Source organism: Dama dama, chromosome 4 (assembly GCF_033118175.1).
Source record: "Dama dama isolate Ldn47 chromosome 4, ASM3311817v1, whole genome shotgun sequence".
In the NCBI taxonomy this organism is placed as follows: domain Eukaryota; kingdom Metazoa; phylum Chordata; class Mammalia; order Artiodactyla; family Cervidae; genus Dama; species Dama dama.
Genome location: NC_083684.1, coordinates 55,690,349 through 55,712,823, shown reverse-complemented (window position 1 = coordinate 55,712,823; position 22,475 = coordinate 55,690,349). Strand labels below are relative to the sequence as shown.

Sequence of the window (22,475 nt, the reverse complement as noted above, 5' to 3'; positions counted from 1 at the left end):
CCCACCCCGAGAAGCTATCTACCAGAACCAACAGATAGCGGTACCCGTACTTGCCTGGCCTTACCTCAGTGAAATCTATCTCCCAATGTTGCCCTGGCTTTTCCCCTCGGTATCTCGTTCCCGAGTGCTGCTTCTTCTCTGCCCTCATCAGCTGGCACGCTTTGCAGGCTTGAATTATCTCTCGTACAGTGGCATTTTGTCGAGGGAACCTCAGGCAGGCCGTCTGGAGAAGTGTTAGGGTCTTTTTTTCTCCCAAGTGTGTAGTTGTGTGCAGGTGTTCACACAGGTGATGACCCAGGGTGGCAGGCAAGATCAGGTTGTTGATTTGGTCTCGGTACCATCCATCTTGGTCATCTTTCTGGAGGGTGGTATCCTTGTTGATCCAGGCGAGATCAGGGAGGGAATATTCGGGAACTGGTGGCAAGGTCCCCATACAAGGAGGTGGAAGTCCCACGGCTAATATGAGGGCAGCATAGTCCCGGCTAGCTGCTTCTCGAGCGGCCGCATCAGCAGCACGATTGCCCCGCGCCTTAGGGTCTTCTCCTTTCTGGTGACCGGGGACATGTACTATAGCTACTGCCTGGGGTAGTTGGACAGCTTCCAAGATCCTGCGAATCTCAGGCAGATTTTTGACCTCTTTTCCCTCAGCTGTCCGAAATCCCCTTTCTTGGTATATGGGACCTTGCATATGGGCAGTGCTGAAAGCATATTGGCTGTCAGTAAAAATGGTGACTCTCTTCCCTTTGGCTTGCTCCAGAGCCTGTGTTAGGGCAATCAATTCTGCTTTTTGTGCAGAAGTGTTTGGGGGTAGTGTCTCAGCCCATATCGTCTGCCCTGAATCATCAACTATGGCGGCTCCCGCCTTCCTTTGCCCATCTTTTACATAACTGCTCCCATCGGTGAACCATACTACCTCCCTGTTGCTTAGGGGTACATCAGTTAAGTCTTTTCGTGCCGCCAGGGCCTCAGCCAGTATCTCACTGCAATCATGGAGAGGGCTGTCCTTCTCTGGGTTGGGTAGGAGCGTGGCCGGATTTAGGAAGCAAGGGGTCTGAAAACGCACCTGTGGGGCATCGAGCAGCAAGGCCTGGTAGTGTGTCAAGCGGGCATTGGAGATCCACTTACCCGGCGGCTGCTTTAAAACCCCTTCTACGGCGTGGGGGGTGTAAACCGAGAGTTGCTGTCCATACGTCAACTTGTCAGCGTCGCGGATGAGGAGGGCTGTAGCTGCAATGATGTGAAGGCAAGGGGGCCACCCAGCGGCCACCGGGTCTAATCGCTTCGAAAGGTATGCTACCGGCCACTTCCATGGTCCCCATTTTTGAGTCAAGACCCCCTTTCCTATTCCTTGCTTTTCATCTACAAACAGCTGGAATGGCTTATTTGGGTTAGGCAGGGCAAGGGCTGGGGCTTCTAGTAGGGCCCATCTGAGTGTCTGGAAAGCCTGTTTCATTGGCTCAGTCCAAGTCCAGTTTGGGGTCTCTTTACTTCCCTCATATAAGGGCCGGGCCTTCTCAGCAAACCCCATAATCCACAGTCTGCAATATCCAACAGTCCCCAGAAACTCTCTCACCTGGCGGGGGTTTTTGGGCTCTGGTATCTGCAATATTGTTTCTTTCATGGCCTGGGTTAGCCACCTTTGCCCCTGCCTGATCTTATACCCCAAATAGGTGACCTCTTGCCGGGCTATTTGTGCCTTCTTTGTGCTAGCGCGATACCCCGAGATGCCTAGGGTCTGTAATAGGTCCCCAGTGGCACGGCTGCAAGCTTCCTCTGTGGTTCCAGCCAACATAAGGTCATCTACATATTGTAGCAGAATGACCTCTGGGTGGCAAGCCCGATATTCTTAGAGGTCCTCACTCAGAGCCTCATTAACCAAGGTAGGGGAGTTCTTGAACCCCTGTGGGAGGCGGGTCCAAGTTAATTGTACTACCGGTTGGCCCTCCCCCTCAGTCCACTCAAAGGCAAATATCTCCTGGCTCCGAACTGCCAGGGGTAGGCTGAAAAAGGCATCCTTCAAGTCCAGCACAGTGTACCAAGTGTACTCAGGCAGTAAACTGCTCAGGAGGGTATACGGGTTAGGGACAGTTGGGTGTATGTCACTCACCCATTTGTTGACTTCTCGCAGGTCTTGGACAGGTCTGTAATCTGTCCCCCCTGGCTTCTTCACCGGCAGTAAGGGGGTGTGGGGATTGGCATCGCCTGAGAATTCCGGCCTCCATGAGCCATCGAATGTGGGGAGTGATCCCCCGCCGAGCTTCTTGGCTCATAGGGTACTGTCTCACCCTCACAGGAACTGCCTCGGCCTTTAGCTCGATGACGACTGGATGTCTCTGTTTGGCTAGTCCCATTCCTGCTGTTTCTGCCCAGGCCAATGGATATTTATGGACCCACGGTTGTACATCTAGTGCTATGGTCTCTGAGGGCTTAGGCGCAAAAAGTCTGTATTCATCTCTTAAGGCTAGGGACAAGACATGTATCGGTTGTCCAAGTCCATCCGTGACTGACATTCCCCCGGGGTCAAAATGGATCTGAGCATTAACTTTAGTCAACAAGTCTCTTCCAAGTAGAGGAGCTGGGCATTCTGGTATCACCAAAAACGAATGGGACACCTGGTGGGTCCCCAGATTTACTTTCCATTCTGTGGTCCAACAATATCTTTTTGTCCCCGTGGCTCCTTGCACTAAGCTGGTTTTCTTAGACATTGGTCCCAGTTTTTTATTTAAAACAGAGTGTTGGGCGCCAGTATCTACCATGAAGCCAACGGGTTTCCCCTCCACATGTATGGCTACCCAGGACTCGGGGAGGGGTGCCGAGTCTCGACTCCCCTAGTCACTGTCTTCCCCCGCATATAGAACTCAAGTTCCAGGGGGGATTTTCTCTCTCTGGGTCATTCCTCTCCTTGAGTCCCTCTTAGGGCACTCGTTTTTCCAGTGCCCCTGTTCTTTGCAGTAGGCGCACTGATCCTTCTTTAGGGCCTGCCTTTTTGGTTTTTCTTTTTCTCCCGTCCGGGGGTCTCGAGGTTCCCTCAATTCTGTTCCGGCCTTTATCCCCGCAAAAAGAATCTGGGCTAGCTCCTTCTGGTTCTTCCGGTTTTCCCTCGCCCTATGTTCCCTATCTTCTTTCCTGATCTTCTCCGCTAATTCCCTTTCCTCCCGCCGAATTTGCTCTTCCCTTTCTTCTGGGGTCTCCCTATTATTAAATACCTTTTCAGCTACTTTCAGTAAATCCTGTATTGTCTGTTCTCCCAATCCCTCTACCTTTTGTAATTTCTTCCTAATATCTGGGGCTGCCTGATTCACGAACGCTAACAGAACTGCAGCGCGTGACTCCTCAGCCTGGGGGTCCATAGGTGTATATTGCCTGAAAGCTTCCATCAGCCTCTCTAGGAAGGCTGCCGGGCTTTCAGTGGGCTCTTGCCTTACTAAATTTACCTTTGCCAGATTTGTCGGCTTTCTTGCTGCAGCCCGCAGGCCAGCCATTAGAGTCTGGCGGTACACTCGGAGACGCTCCCTACCTTCCACCCGCTCAAAATCCCAGTTAGGCCGCAACAGGGGAAACCCCTCGTCCACAAGATGAGGCTGGGCGGTTGGCCTCCCGTCGACCCCTGGGACCCGTTTCCGCGCCTCTGCCAGAATTCGCTCCCGTTCTTCCGTGGTGAAGAGCACCTGCAACAGCTGCTGACAATCATCCCAGGTGGGATTATGAGTGAACAAAATGGAATCTAAGAGGTCAATGAGGCCTTGGGGTTTCTCTGAGAAAGGAGGGTTTTGGGTCTTCCAATTGTACAGGTCACTCGTGGAAAAGGGCCAGTACTGATAGGTTCGCTCTCCGTCCGGGTTAGTTGGTCCCACTCGGACGGGGAGCGCCTGAACAGTGGATGAAGGTAACTCTGGGGCCCCAGGGTCTTGCTTACCCCTATCTCCCTTAGTTTTCCCCCGGGTCCCCAATGCCAGCCCCCCCTCACGGTCAGTTCCCGTTGGCCCTCTTAATCCTCTTGGTTCACCTGTGGGAGCTTCTCTCCTCGGAGGGGATTGCAAGGAGGGCACATATGGCGGAGGCCTTATCTCCGTTTCTAGATCTATCAGGTTTGGATAAGATGATTCCTGAAGGACTGGTTTAGGGTCCTCTTTCTTTTTGGTTTCCTCCGGGGGGTCTCCATCACCAGGACCTGTGAATTGGAGGAACTAGGAAGTTTGTGAACAAAAGGTTTTAACCATTTAGGCGGATTTTCCACTAGATCCTGCCAGACCATGACATAGGGGACCTGACTCGGATGGCCCCAGGGATCAGGAGCCATAATCTTCTCCTTCACAGCCTGTATGATGGACGGTTGAAAGGTGCCTTCCGGAGGCCATCCAACCTGAAAGGCGGGCCACTCTGCAGAACAAAAAGTTATTAATTTACTTTTCTTGACTAGCAAAGACAAGTTATGGGCCCTGGCCCTGACATCCGAAAAATGGTCAGTCATGAGAGAAAGTGGGGTAGATTCTCCCTGCCCCATGGTCAAAGAATAAACGGCAAGGAAGAGAGAGAGGAAGTCACTGAGAACGACCACCAAAAATCCTACCGGGAGTGGTGGCGGCCAAGAGGTTGGGCTTATGGTATGCTTTTGGAACTGTTTATGTGCCGGCGTCGTTGCACGGAAGTTTTCTTGCTGGGGGCGGGCACCCTAGGGGTTTCTAGTCCGTTCCGTGACCCCCTTATCCTCTCACGGGAGTCTTCAAGTGGCAGGTGCCCTAATGGCCTTTAAGTGCCTGACCCGTGCCCACAAGAAGAATTTTAGGCCACGTCCTCAGTTAGGGATGTTAAAGGAGAGTTTCACCCGGTCGGGCTCTAGTTACTGAGGCTTACTTATTGTAGGGCCTTCAGAGTCCGCCAGAGTGTAGCCCTGGCCAGGACTCATCAAATGCCCCCACAACCGTTCGCCTGTTCACTGAAACTCCCGAAAAGAAAAGGAGTTGAGGGCAGATCAGAGAAGAAGAGAAGGAGAATAAGTCAGAAGTGAGAAAGAACGATGCACCAGAAGAGAACGAGACTAGAGACAATGCCGGCACACACAAAAACACGGAGAGCCAAAGACAAACACACGGACAAACAAACGTCGGCCGACGACACAGCGCTGGGTTTTCGGGCCCCCTGAATTTTCTTGCCTCCCGGTAGCAGATTCACCTTACAGAATGGCGTCCGCTTTTCACCAGACTCGGGGTCGGTAGAGGAACTTTCCTTCCCGCGGAGTCGGCTGCCTCCCAGCGCGTCCGCTGGCCTCGGCCTCACGCCGGCTGGCCCCCCTTTATAGAAAGCCTTCCTTCTGTGCCAGATACCTCCCTGCTTCCCAGCAGGGCCTTGGATTTACTCTGGACTTTCCTGAGCACCGGTGTTATTATTTATCCTTCCCCTTTGTCCTGTAAGCGTTCCCTTCTCCCGGTCAAGGGATCCCGGACGAGCCCCCAAATGTTATGCCCGATGTCCGAATCCCCGAGCGGGAAGAGAGAGAAGGCTTCCAAGACAATGCAACTCGCAAAAAAGGGAAGTTTATTACTGTCTCGAGCCAGGGCTTTCTGCCACAAACATCACAGTGGTGTAGGGTCAGAAAGCGCCGAGCTCAAGCTTGTTACACAAATTTATAAGATATGCAAAAGCGGTTAGTAGCTGGCTTAAGCGGATTGGTTACATGCTTGCAAAGCAATTCTATTGGTACAGACTTTCGCGGGCTTTTTTCAAACCTGGGCGTTCACGGGCTTTTCAGCTCTCCCTTTGTTCTTACTGGGCGCATATTGATTGGCTGGCTCCAGGTTACCTGATGGGGGTAGGGAATCTTACCATTTCGGGGGAAGCTAAAACTTAGGTCCAGGCCGCCCGTCACGGTATTAACCCTGGCAGCCTCACATTCCGCCCTGTCTTGTTGTTCCTGTAGAGGAATCTTTCTCTTCATCCTGGGCTACCATCTGATATTGCTGCCTCAATACCATAATCTGAATGGTATTTAGACGTTCTTTAATAAATGACATTAGCCGGTTTAAAATACAAGGGCCAAATGTAAGTGTTAATAATAGCACTATAAGCGGGCCCAGGAGGGTGGAAACTAAGGTGGTCAGCCAGGGGGAGCGTTGAAACCAAGACTCAAACCATCCCTGTTGGGCCTCCCGTTCCCTCTTTCGTTGCGCCAGCCCTTCTCTTACTTTTGCCATAGATTCTCTTACCACTCCTGTATGGTCTGCATAGAAACAACATTCTTCTCCCAGAGCCGCGCAGACCCCACCGTGTTGGAGAAAAATCAAGTCTAATCCTCTCCTATTCTGCAAGACCACCTCAGACAAGGAAGTCAGAGACTTCTCTAAGTGGCTGATTGATTCTTCTATGCGAGTTATATCTTCATCTATGGCGGCTCGTAGGGAGGAAAACCCTTGGCCTTGCAGAGATAGTGAAGCTATTCCTGTCCCTGCTCCTGCCAGCCCAAGACTGAACAAGGCTGCCATGGTGATCGCACTGATTGGCTCTCTCTTTTGTCTTAGCAATTCCCGGTCCCAGTGTGAGTACATAACCTCTTCAGAGTGGTATAAGATTTTTGGCATTACAGCAACCAGGACACAGAATTCTTGACTCTGGTTAAAAATCTTCACAATGTAAACATGGGGTTAGCCCAGTATGTGAACAAATCCACCAACCCCCAACCTCTGGCACAATCCAATGTTTGCCGTGTAAGCGTAGGTTACTAATACTCCGGGCACAGAGGGAAGTTTTATCACGTGGCACTGTGCCCAAACAGAGTCCCTGTCCCCAGACTTCATTCATTGTGAGGCCAACCTTGCGTTCTTCCCATCGGCATGGGGGTGGGTTCTGGCCTGAAGATAAGTGGTAAGAGACATTGAGGCCTATGGCCTCATAGAAGGGTGGGTGAAGATTATAACAAAGCCAACAGGACTGGGTCGCATTAGGGTTGGTATGGTTTAAGACCGTAAAGGCTGAATTCACTAAGGCCCATAGGGGGTCCTGAATTGCTGAGCTAATGGTAACAGCCAGAGGGCCAGGGGTTTCTGTCAGTTTGCCTCTGAGGCTCGGGGTAGAGGAGATGTTAAATGTTCCCGGCAAGCTTGGTCTGAAGGTGGTTGGCTTGGGGGTCGCCTTATGCCCCTGTAATGCTTTGACCAGATTGGGACCTAAACTATGTACCTGCACCGGCTCAATAACCTGTTTAATGATTAAAAGCTCGCCTGGGTAGGGGCCGGGCCAATTTACGTGAAGCTGAAAACCCCAAGTCAGTCCTGAGGTCCAGCGGTTTTCTTTCTTCGCCCGTTCCTGGTTAAATTGTACTCGTACCTGAGGCCCCTGGTGTCTACGGTCCTTGAAGGTGAAGCTAACTAGATCTCTGTTTCCGACATCCCACCTCTGGGGTCCATCACAAGAGGTCACACAACTCCAGCTCCTGCAATAATAGCTTTCTATGCCACCACAGGTTTTCCAGTTATTTCTTACATAGCCCGGGCAAGCCCAAAACCCCAACCTATGGTTTTTTATCCCATCCCTATAGTACTTATCATAGAGACCGTCCTGCTTTGCGAAGAGGCTTGAGAGGTCGAAGTTCAGGTCCGGCCACCAGGTGTTTGGAGGGTGGATTCCTGAGGTCTCATTGAGCAGCTCATGAGTTTGCCCGTCGTTGAGTTTCCATGTGATCTTAGCAGGTTGATGGGGGTTATGACTGGTCGCTCCTGGGTCGATGAGAGCTGCCATCAGCAGGAGAATTAGGAGGCCTCCCGGCGGACGAGTTTCAGTTTCAAAGGATTTGACGGGTGAGGACTCGCCTTCCATTCTGCTCGCGCTTTTTCCTGTTCTTCCGATGTGGCTTGCCGCACGTGATTGCAGTGAACCCAGGGTCCAATCCTGTCGACCTTGACAGCGGTAGGAGTGGTAAGAAGAACAACATAAGGGCGTTTCCATCTAGGTTCTAATACTTTAGATCGGTGTCGTTTTACCCAAACCCAATCACCTGGGCCAATATTATGTGAGGGGAGGGCCCTCTTGTTTTGGCCCTCATGTATCTCTCGAATCAATTTCCAAACATGGTTATGCATCTTACTTAATGCTATCAGAGTTTGCTGGAATTGTCCCAAAGTAGGGGGTGGCAGACATTTTCCTTCGAAAATAGGATACACAGGAGGGGGTCTTCCATACAGAATCTCAAAAGGAGTAAGATTCAGCTTATAAGGGGTGTTACGTGCCCGAAAGAGTGCAAAGGGGAGGAGGGTCACCCAGTCCCCGCCAGTCTCTATTGCCAACTTTGTCAAAGTTTCTTTTAGGGTCCGATTCATTCTCTCAACCTGTCCTGAGCTCTGGGGATTATATTCGCAATGTAACTTCCATTTCGTCCCCAGAGCTTGGGCCAGCCCTTGGACAATCTGGCTCACAAAGGCAGGTCCATTATCAGAGCCCATAGTCACTGGCAGCCCATACCTAGGCCCTATCTCCTCTAAGATCTTTTTAGCAACCACTATTGCTGTCTCTCCCTTAGTGGGGAAAGCTTCCACCCACCCCGAGAAGCTATCTACCAGAACCAACAGATAGCGGTACCCGTACTTGCCTGGCCTTACCTCAGTGAAATCTATCTCCCAATGTTGCCCTGGCTTTTCCCCTCGGTATCTCGTTCCCGAGTGCTGCTTCTTCTCTGCCCTCATCAGCTGGCACGCTTTGCAGGCTTGAATTATCTCTCGTACAGTGGCATTTTGTCGAGGGAACCTCAGGCAGGCCGTCTGGAGAAGTGTTAGGGTCTTTTTTTCTCCCAAGTGTGTAGTTGTGTGCAGGTGTTCACACAGGTGACGACCCAGGGTGGCAGGCAAGATCAGGTTGTTGATTTGGTCTCGGTACCATCCATCTTGGTCATCTTTCTGGAGGGTGGTATCCTTGTTGATCCAGGCGAGATCAGGGAGGGAATATTCGGGAACTGGTGGCAAGGTCCCCATACAAGGAGGTGGAAGTCCCACGGCTAATATGAGGGCAGCATAGTCCCGGCTAGCTGCTTCTCGAGCGGCCGCATCAGCAGCACGATTGCCCCGCGCCTTAGGGTCTTCTCCTTTCTGGTGACCGGGGACATGTACTATAGCTACTGCCTGGGGTAGTTGGACAGCTTCCAAGATCCTGCGAATCTCAGGCAGATTTTTGACCTCTTTTCCCTCAGCTGTCCGAAATCCCCTTTCTTGGTATATGGGACCTTGCATATGGGCAGTGCTGAAAGCATATTGGCTGTCAGTAAAAATGGTGACTCTCTTCCCTTTGGCTTGCTCCAGAGCCTGTGTTAGGGCAATCAATTCTGCTTTTTGTGCAGAAGTGTTTGGGGGTAGTGTCTCAGCCCATATCGTCTGCCCTGAATCATCAACTATGGCGGCTCCCGCCTTCCTTTGCCCATCTTTTACATAACTGCTCCCATCGGTGAAACATACTACCTCCCTGTTGCTTAGGGGTACATCAGTTAAGTCTTTTCGTGCCGCCAGGGCCTCAGCCAGTATCTCACTGCAATCATGGAGAGGGCTGTCCTTCTCTGGGTTGGGTAGGAGCGTGGCCGGATTTAGGAAGCAAGGGGTCTGAAAACGCACCTGTGGGGCATCGAGCAGCAAGGCCTGGTAGTGTGTCAAGCGGGCATTGGAGATCCACTTACCCGGCGGCTGCTTTAAAACCCCTTCTACGGCGTGGGGGGTGTAAACCGAGAGTTGCTGTCCATACGTCAACTTGTCAGCGTCGCGGATGAGGAGGGCTGTAGCTGCAATGATGTGAAGGCAAGGGGGCCACCCAGCGGCCACCGGGTCTAATCGCTTCGAAAGGTATGCTACCGGCCACTTCCATGGTCCCCATTTTTGAGTCAAGACCCCCTTTCCTATTCCTTGCTTTTCATCTACAAACAGCTGGAATGGCTTATTTGGGTTAGGCAGGGCAAGGGCTGGGGCTTCTAGTAGGGCCCATCTGAGTGTCTGGAAAGCCTGTTTCATTGGCTCAGTCCAAGTCCAGTTTGGGGTCTCTTTACTTCCCTCATATAAGGGCCGGGCCTTCTCAGCAAACCCCATAATCCACAGTCTGCAATATCCAACAGTCCCCAGAAACTCTCTCACCTGGCGGGGGTTTTTGGGCTCTGGTATCTGCAATATTGTTTCTTTCATGGCCTGGGTTAGCCACCTTTGCCCCTGCCTGATCTTATACCCCAAATAGGTGACCTCTTGCCGGGCTATTTGTGCCTTCTTTGTGCTAGCGCGATACCCCGAGATGCCTAGGGTCTGTAATAGGTCCCCAGTGGCACGGCTGCAAGCTTCCTCTGTGGTTCCAGCCAACGTAAGGTCATCTACATATTGTAGCAGAATGACCTCTGGGTGGCAAGCCCGATATTCTTAGAGGTCCTCACTCAGAGCCTCATTAACCAAGGTAGGGGAGTTCTTGAACCCCTGTGGGAGGCGGGTCCAAGTTAATTGTACTACCGGTTGGCCCTCCCCCTCAGTCCACTCAAAGGCAAATATCTCCTGGCTCCGAACTGCCAGGGGTAGGCTGAAAAAGGCATCCTTCAAGTCCAGCACAGTGTACCAAGTGTACTCAGGCAGTAAACTGCTCAGGAGGGTATACGGGTTAGGGACAGTTGGGTGTATGTCACTCACCCATTTGTTGACTTCTCGCAGGTCTTGGACAGGTCTGTAATCTGTCCCCCCTGGCTTCTTCACCGGCAGTAAGGGGGTGTGGGGATTGGCATCGCCTGAGAATTCCGGCCTCCATGAGCCATCGAATGTGGGGAGTGATCCCCCGCCGAGCTTCTTGGCTCATAGGGTACTGTCTCACCCTCACAGGAACTGCCTCGGCCTTTAGCTCGATGACGACTGGATGTCTCTGTTTGGCTAGTCCCATTCCTGCTGTTTCTGCCCAGGCCAATGGATATTTATGGACCCACGGTTGTACATCTAGTGCTATGGTCTCTGAGGGCTTAGGCGCAAAAAGTCTGTATTCATCTCTTAAGGCTAGGGACAAGACATGTATCGGTTGTCCAAGTCCATCCGTGACTGACATTCCCCCGGGGTCAAAATGGATCTGAGCATTAACTTTAGTCAACAAGTCTCTTCCAAGTAGAGGAGCTGGGCATTCTGGTATCACCAAAAACGAATGGGACACCTGGTGGGTCCCCAGATTTACTTTCCATTCTGTGGTCCAACAATATCTTTTTGTCCCCGTGGCTCCTTGCACTAAGCTGGTTTTCTTAGACATTGGTCCCAGTTTTTTATTTAAAACAGAGTGTTGGGCGCCAGTATCTACCATGAAGCCAACGGGTTTCCCCTCCACATGTATGGCTACCCAGGACTCGGGGAGGGGTGCCGAGTCTCGACTCCCCTAGTCACTGTCTTCCCCCGCATATAGAACTCAAGTTCCAGGGGGGATTTTCTCTCTCTGGGTCATTCCTCTCCTTGAGTCCCTCTTAGGGCACTCGTTTTTCCAGTGCCCCTGTTCTTTGCAGTAGGCGCACTGATCCTTCTTTAGGGCCTGCCTTTTTGGTTTTTCTTTTTCTCCCGTCCGGGGGTCTCGAGGTTCCCTCAATTCTGTTCCGGCCTTTATCCCCGCAAAAAGAATCTGGGCTAGCTCCTTCTGGTTCTTCCGGTTTTCCCTCGCCCTATGTTCCCTATCTTCTTTCCTGATCTTCTCCGCTAATTCCCTTTCCTCCCGCCGAATTTGCTCTTCCCTTTCTTCTGGGGTCTCCCTATTATTAAATACCTTTTCAGCTACTTTCAGTAAATCCTGTATTGTCTGTTCTCCCAATCCCTCTACCTTTTGTAATTTCTTCCTAATATCTGGGGCTGCCTGATTCACGAACGCTAACAGAACTGCAGCGCGTGACTCCTCAGCCTGGGGGTCCATAGGTGTATATTGCCTGAAAGCTTCCATCAGCCTCTCTAGGAAGGCTGCCGGGCTTTCAGTGGGCTCTTGCCTTACTAAATTTACCTTTGCCAGATTTGTCGGCTTTCTTGCTGCAGCCCGCAGGCCAGCCATTAGAGTCTGGCGGTACACTCGGAGACGCTCCCTACCTTCCACCCGCTCAAAATCCCAGTTAGGCCGCAACAGGGGAAACCCCTCGTCCACAAGATGAGGCTGGGCGGTTGGCCTCCCGTCGACCCCTGGGACCCGTTTCCGCGCCTCTGCCAGAATTCGCTCCCGTTCTTCCGTGGTGAAGAGCACCTGCAACAGCTGCTGACAATCATCCCAGGTGGGATTATGAGTGAACAAAATGGAATCTAAGAGGTCAATGAGGCCTTGGGGTTTCTCTGAGAAAGGAGGGTTTTGGGTCTTCCAATTGTACAGGTCACTCGTGGAAAAGGGCCAGTACTGATAGGTTCGCTCTCCGTCCGGGTTAGTTGGTCCCACTCGGACGGGGAGCGCCTGAACAGTGGATGAAGGTAACTCTGGGGCCCCAGGGTCTTGCTTACCCCTATCTCCCTTAGTTTTCCCCCGGGTCCCCAATGCCAGCCCCCCCTCACGGTCGGTTCCCGTTGGCCCTCTTAATCCTCTTGGTTCACCTGTGGGAGCTTCTCTCCTCGGAGGGGATTGCAAGGAGGGCACATATGGCGGAGGCCTTATCTCCGTTTCTAGATCTATCAGGTTTGGATAAGATGATTCCTGAAGGACTGGTTTAGGGTCCTCTTTCTTTTTGGTTTCCTCCGGGGGGTCTCCATCACCAGGACCTGTGAATTGGAGGAACTAGGAAGTTTGTGAACAAAAGGTTTTAACCATTTAGGCGGATTTTCCACTAGATCCTGCCAGACCATGACATAGGGGACCTGACTCGGATGGCCCCAGGGATCAGGAGCCATAATCTTCTCCTTCACAGCCTGTATGATGGACGGTTGAAAGGTGCCTTCCGGAGGCCATCCAACCTGAAAGGCGGGCCACTCTGCAGAACAAAAAGTTATTAATTTACTTTTCTTGACTAGCAAAGACAAGTTATGGGCCCTGGCCCTGACATCCGAAAAATGGTCAGTCATGAGAGAAAGTGGGGTAGATTCTCCCTGCCCCATGGTCAAAGAATAAACGGTAAGGAAGAGAGAGAGGAAGTCACTGAGAACGACCACCAAAAATCCTACCGGGAGTGGTGGCGGCCAAGAGGTTGGGCTTATGGTATGCTTTTGGAACTGTTTATGTGCCGGCGTCGTTGCACGGAAGTTTTCTTGCTGGGGGCGGGCACCCTAGGGGTTTCTAGTCCGTTCCGTGACCCCCTTATCCTCTCACGGGAGTCTTCAAGTGGCAGGTGCCCTAATGGCCTTTAAGTGCCTGACCCGTGCCCACAAGAAGAATTTTAGGCCACGTCCTCAGTTAGGGATGTTAAAGGAGAGTTTCACCCGGTCGGGCTCTAGTTACTGAGGCTTACTTATTGTAGGGCCTTCAGAGTCCGCCAGAGTGTAGCCCTGGCCAGGACTCATCAAATGCCCCCACAACCGTTCGCCTGTTCACTGAAACTCCCGAAAAGAAAAGGAGTTGAGGGCAGATCAGAGAAGAAGAGAAGGAGAATAAGTCAGAAGTGAGAAAGAACGATGCACCAGAAGAGAACGAGACTAGAGACAATGCCGGCACACACAAAAACACGGAGAGCCAAAGACAAACACACGGACAAACAAACGTCGGCCGACGACACAGCGCTGGGTTTTCGGGCCCCCTGAATTTTCTTGCCTCCCGGTAGCAGATTCACCTTACAGAATGGCGTCCGCTTTTCACCAGACTCGGGGTCGGTAGAGGAACTTTCCTTCCCGCGGAGTCGGCTGCCTCCCAGCGCGTCCGCTGGCCTCGGCCTCACGCCGGCTGGCCCCCCTTTATAGAAAGCCTTCCTTCTGTGCCAGATACCTCCCTGCTTCCCAGCAGGGCCTTGGATTTACTCTGGACTTTCCTGAGCACCGGTGTTATTATTTATCCTTCCCCTTTGTCCTGTAAGCGTTCCCTTCTCCCGGTCAAGGGATCCCGGACGAGCCCCCAAATGTTATGCCCGATGTCCGAATCCCCGAGCGGGAAGAGAGAGAAGGCTTCCAAGACAATGCAACTCGCAAAAAAGGGAAGTTTATTACTGTCTCGAGCCAGGGCTTTCTGCCACAAACATCACAGTGGTGTAGGGTCAGAAAGCGCCGAGCTCAAGCTTGTTACACAAATTTATAAGATATGCAAAAGCGGTTAGTAGCTGGCTTATGCGGATTGGTTACATGCTTGCAAAGCAATTCTATTGGTACAGACTTTCGCGGGCTTTTTTCAAACCTGGGCGTTCACGGGCTTTTCAGCTCTCCCTTTGTTCTTACTGGGCGCATATTGATTGGCTGGCTCCAGGTTACCTGATGGGGGTAGGGAATCTTACCATTTCGGGGGAAGCTAAAACTTAGGTCCAGGCCGCCCGTCACGGTATTAACCCTGGCAGCCTCACATTCCGCCCTGTCTTGTTGTTCCTGTAGAGGAATCTTTCTCTTCATCCTGGGCTACCATCTGATATTGCTGCCTCAATACCATAATCTGAATGGTATTTAGACGTTCTTTAATAAATGACATTAGCCGGTTTAAAATACAAGGGCCAAATGTAAGTGTTAATAATAGCACTATAAGCGGGCCCAGGAGGGTGGAAACTAAGGTGGTCAGCCAGGGGGAGCGTTGAAACCAAGACTCAAACCATCCCTGTTGGGCCTCCCGTTCCCTCTTTCGTTGCGCCAGCCCTTCTCTTACTTTTGCCATAGATTCTCTTACCACTCCTGTATGGTCTGCATAGAAACAACATTCTTCTCCCAGAGCCGCGCAGACCCCACCGTGTTGGAGAAAAATCAAGTCTAATCCTCTCCTATTCTGCAAGACCACCTCAGACAAGGAAGTCAGAGACTTCTCTAAGTGGCTGATTGATTCTTCTGTGCGAGTTATATCTTCATCTATGGCGGCTCGTAGGGAGGAAAACCCTTGGCCTTGCAGAGATAGTGAAGCTATTCCTGTCCCTGCTCCTGCCAGCCCAAGACTGAACAAGGCTGCCATGGTGATCGCACTGATTGGCTCTCTCTTTTGTCTTAGCAATTCCCGGTCCCAATGTGAGTACATAACCTCTTCAGAGTGGTATAAGATTTTTGGCATTACAGCAACCAGGACACAGAATTCTTGACTCTGGTTAAAAATCTTCACAATGTAAAAATGGGGTTAGCCCAGTATGTGAACAAATCCACCAACCCCCAACCTCTGTCACAATCCAATGTTTGCCGTGTAAGCATAGGTTACTAATAGTCCGGGCACAGAGGGAAGTTTTATCACGTGGCACTGTGCTCAAACAGAGTCCCTGTCCCCAGACTTCATTCATTGTGAGGCCAACCTTGCGTTCTTCCCATCGGCATGGGGGTGGGTTCTGGCCTGAAGATAAGTGGTAAGAGACATTGAGGCCTATGGCCTCATAGAAGGGTGGGTGAAGATTATAACAAAGCCAACAGGACTGGGTCGCATTAGGGTTGGTATGGTTTAAGACCGTAAAGGCTGCATTCACTAAGGCCCATAGGGGGTCCTGAATTGCTGAGCTAATGGTAACAGCCAGAGGGCCAGGGGTTTCTGTCAGTTTGCCTCTGAGGCTCGGGGTAGAGGAGATGTTAAATGTTCCCGGCAAGCTTGGTCTGAAGGTGGTTGGCTTGGGGGTCGCCTTATGCCCCTGTAATGCTTTGACCAGACTGGGACCTAAACTATGTACCTGCACCGGCTCAATAACCTGTTTAATGATTAAAAGCTCGCCTGGGTAGGGGCCGGGCCAATTTACGTGAAGCTGAAAACCCCAAGTCAGTCCTGAGGTCCAGCGGTTTTCTTTCTTCGCCCGTTCCTGGTTAAATTGTACTCGTACCTGAGGCCCCTGGTGTCTACGGTCCTTGAAGGTGAAGCTAACTAGATCTCTGTTTCCGACATCCCACCTCTGGGGTCCATCACAAGAGGTCACACAACTCCAGCTCCTGCAATAATAGTTTTCTATGCCACCACAGGTTTTCCAGTTATTTCTTACATAGCCCGGGCAAGCCCAAAACCCCAACCTATGGTTTTTTATCCCATCCCTATAGTACTTATCATAGAGACCGTCCTGCTTTGTCAAGAGGCTTGAGAGGTCGAAGTTCAGGTCCGGCCACCAGGTGTTTGGAGGGTGGATTCCTGAGGTCTCATTGAGCAGCTCATGAGTTTGCCCGTCGTTGAGTTTCCATGTGATCTTAGCAGGTTGATGGGGGTTATGACTGGTCGCTCCTGGGTCGATGAGAGCTGCCATCAGCAGGAGAATTAGGAGGCCTCCCGGCAGACGAGTTTCAGTTTCAAAGGATTTGACGGGTGAGGACTCGCCTTCCATTCTGCTCGCGCTTTTTCCTGTTCTTCCGATGTGGCTTGCCACACGTGATTGCAGTGAACCCAGGGTCCAATCCTGTCGACCTTGACAGCGGTAGGAGTGGTAAGAAGAACAACATAAGGGCATTTCCATCTAGGTTCTAATACTTTAGATTGGTGTCGTTTTACCCAAACCCAATCACCTGGGCCAATATTATGTGAGGGGAGGGCCCTCTTGTTTTGGCCCTGATGTATCTCTCGAATCAATTTCCAAACATGGTTATGCATCTTACTTAATGCTATCAGAGTTTGCTGGAATTGTCCCAAATAGGGGGTCAGACATTTTCCTTCGAAAATAGGATACACAGGAGGGGGTCTTCCATACAGAATCTCAAAAGGAGTAAGATTCAGCTTATAACGGGTGTTATGTGCCCGAAAGAGTGCAAAGGGGAGGAGGGTCACCCAGTCCCCGCCAGTCTCTATTGCCAACTTTGTCAAAGTTTCTTTTAGGGTCCGATTCTTTCTCTCAACCTGTCCTGAGCTCTGGGGATTATATTCGCAATGTAACTTCCATTTCGTCCCCAGAGCTTGGGCCAGCCCTTGTACAATCTGGCTCACAAAGGCAGGTCCATTATAAGAGCCCATAGTCACTGGCAGCCCATACCTAGGCCCTATCTCCTCTAAGATCTTTTTAGCAACCAGTATTGCTGTCTCTCCCTTAGTGGGGAAAGCTTCCACCCACCCCGAGAAGGTATCTACCAGAACCAACAGATAGCGGTACCCATACTTGCCTGGCCTTACCTCAGTGAAATCTATCTCCCAATGTTGCCCTGGCTTTTCCCCTCGGTACCTCGTTCCCGAGTGCTGCTTCTTCTCTGCCCTCATCAGCTGGCACGCTTCGCAGGCTTGAATTATCTCTCGTACAGTGGCATTTTGTCGAGGGAACCTCAGGCAGGCCGTCTGGAGAAGTGTTAGGTTCTTTTTTTCTCCCAAGTGTGTAGTTGTGTGCAGGTGTTCACACAGGTGACGACCCAGGGTGGCAGGCAAGATCAGGTTGTTGATTTGGTCTCGGTACCATCCATCTTGGTCATCTTTCTGGAGGGTGGTATCCTTGTTGATCCAGGCGAGATCAGGGAGGGAATATTCGGGAACTGGTGGCAAGGTCCCCATACAAGGAGGTGGAAGTCCCACGGCTAATATGAGGGCACCATAGTCCCGGCTAGCCGCTTCTCGAGCGGCCGCATCAGCAGCACGATTGCCCTGCGCCTTAGGGTCTTCTCCTTTCTGGTGACCGGGGACATGTACTATAGCTACTGCCTGGGGTAGTTGGACAGCTTCCAAGATCCTGCGAATCTCAGGCAGATTTTTGACCTCTTTTCCCTCAGCTGTCCGAAATCCCCTTTCTTGGTATATGGGACCTTGCATATGGGCAGTGCTGAAAGCATATCGGCTGTCAGTAAAAATGGTGACTCTCTTCCCTTTGGCTTGCTCCAGAGCCTGTGTTAGGGCAATCAATTCTGCTTTTTGTGCAGAAGTGTTTGGGGGTAGTGTCTCAGCCCATATCGTCTGCCCTGAATCATCAACTATGGCGGCTCCCGCCTTCCTTTGCCCATCTTTTACATAACTGCTCCCATCGGTGAACCATACTAGCTCCCTGTTGCTTAGGGGTACATCAGTTAAGTCTTTTCGTGCCGCCAGGGCCTCAGCCAGTATCTCACTGCAATTATGGAGAGGGCTGTCCTTCTCTGGGTTGGGTAGGAGCGTGGCCGGATTTAGGAAGCAAGGGGTCTGAAAACGCACCCGTGGGGCATCGAGCAGCAAGGCCTGGTAGTGTGTCAAGCGGGCATTGGAGATCCACTTACCCGGCGGCTGCTTTAAAACCCCTTCTACGGCGTGGGGGGTGTAAACCGAGAGTTGCTGTCCATACGTCAACTTGTCAGCGTCGCGGACGAGGAGGGCTGTAGCTGCAATGATGCGAAGGCAAGGGGGCCACCCAGCGGCCACCGGGTCTAATCGCTTCGAAAGGTATGCTACCGGCCGCTTCCATGGTCCCCATTGTTGAGTCAAGACCCCCTTTCCTATTCCTTGCTTTTCATCTACAAACAGCTGGAATGGCTTATTTGGGTTAGGCAGGGCAAGGGCTGGGGCTTCTAGTAGGGCCCGTCTGAGTGTCTGGAAAGCCTGTTTCGTTGGCTCAGTCCAAGTCCAGTTTGGGGTCTCTTTACTTCCCTCATATAAGGGCCGGGCCTTCTCAGCAAACCCCATAATCCACAGTCTGCAATATCCAACAGTCCCCAGAAACTCTCTCACCTGGCGGGGGTTTTTGGGCTCTGGTATCTGCAATATTGTTTCTTTCATGGCCTGGGTTAGCCACCTTTGCCCCTGCCTGATCTTATACCCCAAATAGGTGACCTCTTGCCGGGCTATTTGTGCCTTCTTTGCGCTAGCGCGATACCCCGAGATGCCTAGGGTCTGTAATAGGTCCCCAGTGGCACGGCTGCAAGCTTCCTCTGTGGTTCCAGCCAACATAAGGTCATCTACATATTGTAGCAGAATGACCTCTGGGTGGCAAGCCCGATATTCTTAGAGGTCCTCACTCAGAGCCTCATTAAACAAGGTAGGGGAGTTCTTGAACCCCTGTGGGAGGCGGGTCCAAGTTAATTGTACTACCGGTTGGCCCTCCCCCTCAGTCCACTCAAAGGCAAATATCTCCTGGCTCCGAACTGCCAGGGGTAGGCTGAAAAAGGCATCCTTCAAGTCCAGCACAGTGTACCAAGTGTACTCAGGCAGTAAACTGCTCAGGAGGGTATACGGGTTAGGGACAGTTGGGTGTATGTCACTCACCCGTTTGTTGACTTCTCGCAGGTCTTGGACAGGTCTGTAATCTGTCCCCCCTGGCTTCTTCACCGGCAGTAAGGGGGTGTGGGGATTGGCATCGCCTGAGAATTCTGGCCTCCATGAGCCGTCGAATGTGGGGAGTGATCCCCCGCCGAGCTTCTTGGCTCATAGGGTACTGTCTCACCCTCACAGGAACTGCCTCGGCCTTTAGCTCGATGACGACCGGATGTCTCTGTTTGGCTAGTCCCATTCCTGCTGTTTCTGCCCAGGCCAATGGATATTTATGGACCCATGGTTGTACATCTAGTGCTATGGTCTCTGAGGGCTTAGGCGCAAAAAGTCTGTATTCATCTCTTAAGGCTAGGGACAAGACATGTATCGGTTGTCCAAGTCCATCCGTGACTGACATTCTCCCGGGGTCAAAATGGATCTGAGCATTAACTTTAGTCAACAAGTCTCTTCCAAGTAGAGGGGCTGGGCATTCTGGTATCACCAAAAACGAATGGGACACCTGGTGGGTCCCCAGATTTACTTTCCATTCTGTGGTCCAACAATATCTTTTTGTCCCCGTGGCTCCTTGCACTAAGCTGGTTTTCTTAGACATTGGTCCCAGTTTTTTATTTAAAACAGAGTGTTGGGCGCCAGTATCTACCATGAAGCCAACGGGTTTCCCCTCCACATGTATGGCTACCCAGGACTCGGGGAGGGGTGCCGAGTCTCGACTCCCCTAGTCACTGTCTTCCCCCGCATATAGATCTCGAGTTCCAGGGGGGATTTTCTCTCTCTGGGTCATTCCTCTCCTTGAGTCCCTCTTAGGGCACTCGTTTTCCGAGTGCCCCTGTTCTTTGCAGTAGGCGCACTGATCCTTCTTTAGGGCCTGCCTTTTTGGTTTTTCTTTTTCTCCCGTCCGGGGGTCTCGAGGTTCCCTCAATTCTGTTCCGGCCTTTATCCCCGCAAAAAGAATCTGGGCTAGCTCCTTCTGGTTCTTCCGGTTTTCCCTCGCCCTATGTTCCCTATCTTCTTTCCTGATCTTCTCCGCTAATTCCCTTTACTCCCGCCGAATTCGCTCTTCCCTTTCTTCTGGGGTTTCCCTATTATTAAATACCTTTTCAGCTACTTTCAGTAAATCCTGTATTGTCTGTTCTCCCAATCCCTCTACCTTTTGTAATTTCTTCCTAATATCTGGGGCTGCCTGATTCACGAACGCTAACAGAACTGCAGCGCGTGACTCCTCAGCCTGGGGGTCCATAGGTGTATATTGCCTGAAAGCTTCCATCAGCCTCTCTAGGAAGGCTGCCGGGCTTTCAGTGGGCTCTTGCCTTACTAAATTTACCTTTGCCAGATTTGTCGGCTTTCTTGCTGCAGCCTGCAGGCCAGCCACTAGAGTCTGGCGGTACACTTGGAGACGCTCCCTACCTTCCACCCGCTCAAAATCCCAGTTAGGCCGCAACAGGGGAAACCCCTCGTCCACAAGATGAGGCTGGGCGGTTGCCCTCCCGTCGACCCCTGGGACCCGTTTCGGCGCCTCTGCCAGAATTCGCTCCCATTCTTCCGTGGTGAAGAGCACCTGCAACAGCTGCTGACAATCATCCCAGGTGGAATTATGAGTGAACAAAATGGAATCTAAGAGGTCAATGAGGCCTTGGGGTTTCTCTGAGAAAGGAGGGTTTTGGGTATTCCAATTGTACAGGTCACTCGTGGAAAAGGGCCAGTACTGATAGGTTCGCTCTCCGTCCGGGTTAGTTGGTCCCACTCGGACGGGGAGCGCCTGAACAGTGGATGAAGGTAACTCTGGGGCCCCAGGGTCTTGCTTACCCCTATCTCCCTTAGTTTTCCCCCGGGTCCCCAATGCCAGCCCCCCCTCACGGTCGGTTCCCGTTGGCCCTCTTAATCCTCTCGGTTCACCTGTGGGAGCTTCTCTCCTTGGAGGGGATTGCAAGGAGGGCACATATGGCAGAGGCCTTATCTCCGTTTCTAGATCTATCAGGTTTGGATAAGATGATTCCTGAAGGACTGGTTTTGGGTCCTCTTTCTTTTTGGTTTCCTCCGGGGGGTCTCCATCACCAGGACCTGTGAATTGGAGGAACTAGGAAGTTTGTGAACAAAAGGTTTTAACCATTTAGGCGGATTTTCCACTAGATCCTGCCAGACCATGACATAGGGGACCTGACTCGGATGGCCCCAGGGATCAGGAGCCATAATCTTCTCCTTCACAGCCTGTATGATGGACGGTTGAAAGGTGCCTTCCGGAGGCCATCCAACCTGAAAGGCGGGCCACTGCAGAACAAAAAGTTATTAATTTACTTTTCTTGACTAGCAAAGACAAGTTATGGGCCCTGGCCCTGACATCCGAAAAATGGTCAGTCATGAGAGAAAGTGGGGTAGATTCTCCCTGCCCCATGGTCAAAGAATAAACGGTAAGGAAGAGAGAGAGGAAGTCACTGAGAACGACCACCAAAAATCCTACCGGGAGTGGTGGCGGCCAAGAGGTTGGGCTTATGGTATGCTTTTGGAACTGTTTATGTGCCGGCGTCGTTGCACGGAAGTTTTCTTGCTGGGGGCGGGCACCCTAGGGGTTTCTAGTCCGTTCCGTGACCCCCTTATCCTCTCACGGGAGTCTTCAAGTGGCAGGTGCCCTAATGGCCTTTAAGTGCCTGACCCGTGCCCACAAGAAGAATTTTAGGCCACGTCCTCAGTTAGGGATGTTAAAGGAGAGTTTCACCCGGTCGGGCTCTAGTTACTGAGGCTTACTTATTGTAGGGCCTTCAGAGTCCGCCAGAGTGTAGCCCTGGCCAGGACTCATCAAATGCCCCCACAACCGTTCGCCTGTTCACTGAAACTCCCGAAAAGAAAAGGAGTTGAGGGCAGATCAGAGAAGAAGAGAAGGAGAATAAGTCAGAAGTGAGAAAGAACGATGCACCAGAAGAGAACGAGTCTAGAGACAATGCCGGCACACACAAAAACACGGAGAGCCAAAGACAAACACACGGACAAACAAACGTCGGCCGACGACACAGCGCTGGGTTTTCGGGCCCCCTGAATTTTCTTGCCTCCCGTTAGCAGATTCACCTTACAGAATGGCGTCCGCTTTTCACCAGACTCGGGGTCGGTAGAGGAACTTTCCTTCCCGCGGAGTCGGCTGCCTCCCAGCGCATCCGCTGGCCTCGGCCTTATGCCGGCTGGCCCCCCTTTATAGAAAGCCTTCCTTCTGTGCCAGATACCTCCCTGCTTCCCAGCAGGGCCTTGGATTTACTCTGGACTTTCCTGAGCACCGGTGTTATTATTTATCCTTCCCCTTTGTCCTGTAAGCGTTCCCTTCTCCCAGTCAA

At 51.8% G+C, this 22,475-nt stretch overlaps 1 protein-coding gene across 2 annotated transcripts in view; it reads right to left on the bottom strand.

The window, feature by feature from the left end:
• The window catches only part of LOC133054415 (uncharacterized), a 29,361-nt gene extending 6,930 nt beyond the window's left edge, over positions 1 to 22,431 (bottom strand). Inside the window, exon 1 of one of the 2 annotated variants that reach the window (XR_009692438.1) lies at positions 65 to 22,431. Coding sequence is in view for 1 of the 2 variants with exons in the window: in XM_061139388.1 (XP_060995371.1) it covers positions 65 to 1,792 (1,728 nt within the window). In the remaining variant the exon portion in view is untranslated. The remainder of the gene's footprint in view (positions 1 to 64) is intronic. The other variant, XM_061139388.1, reaches the window with a different exon arrangement.
• Between the last annotated feature and the right edge of the window lie 44 nt (positions 22,432 to 22,475).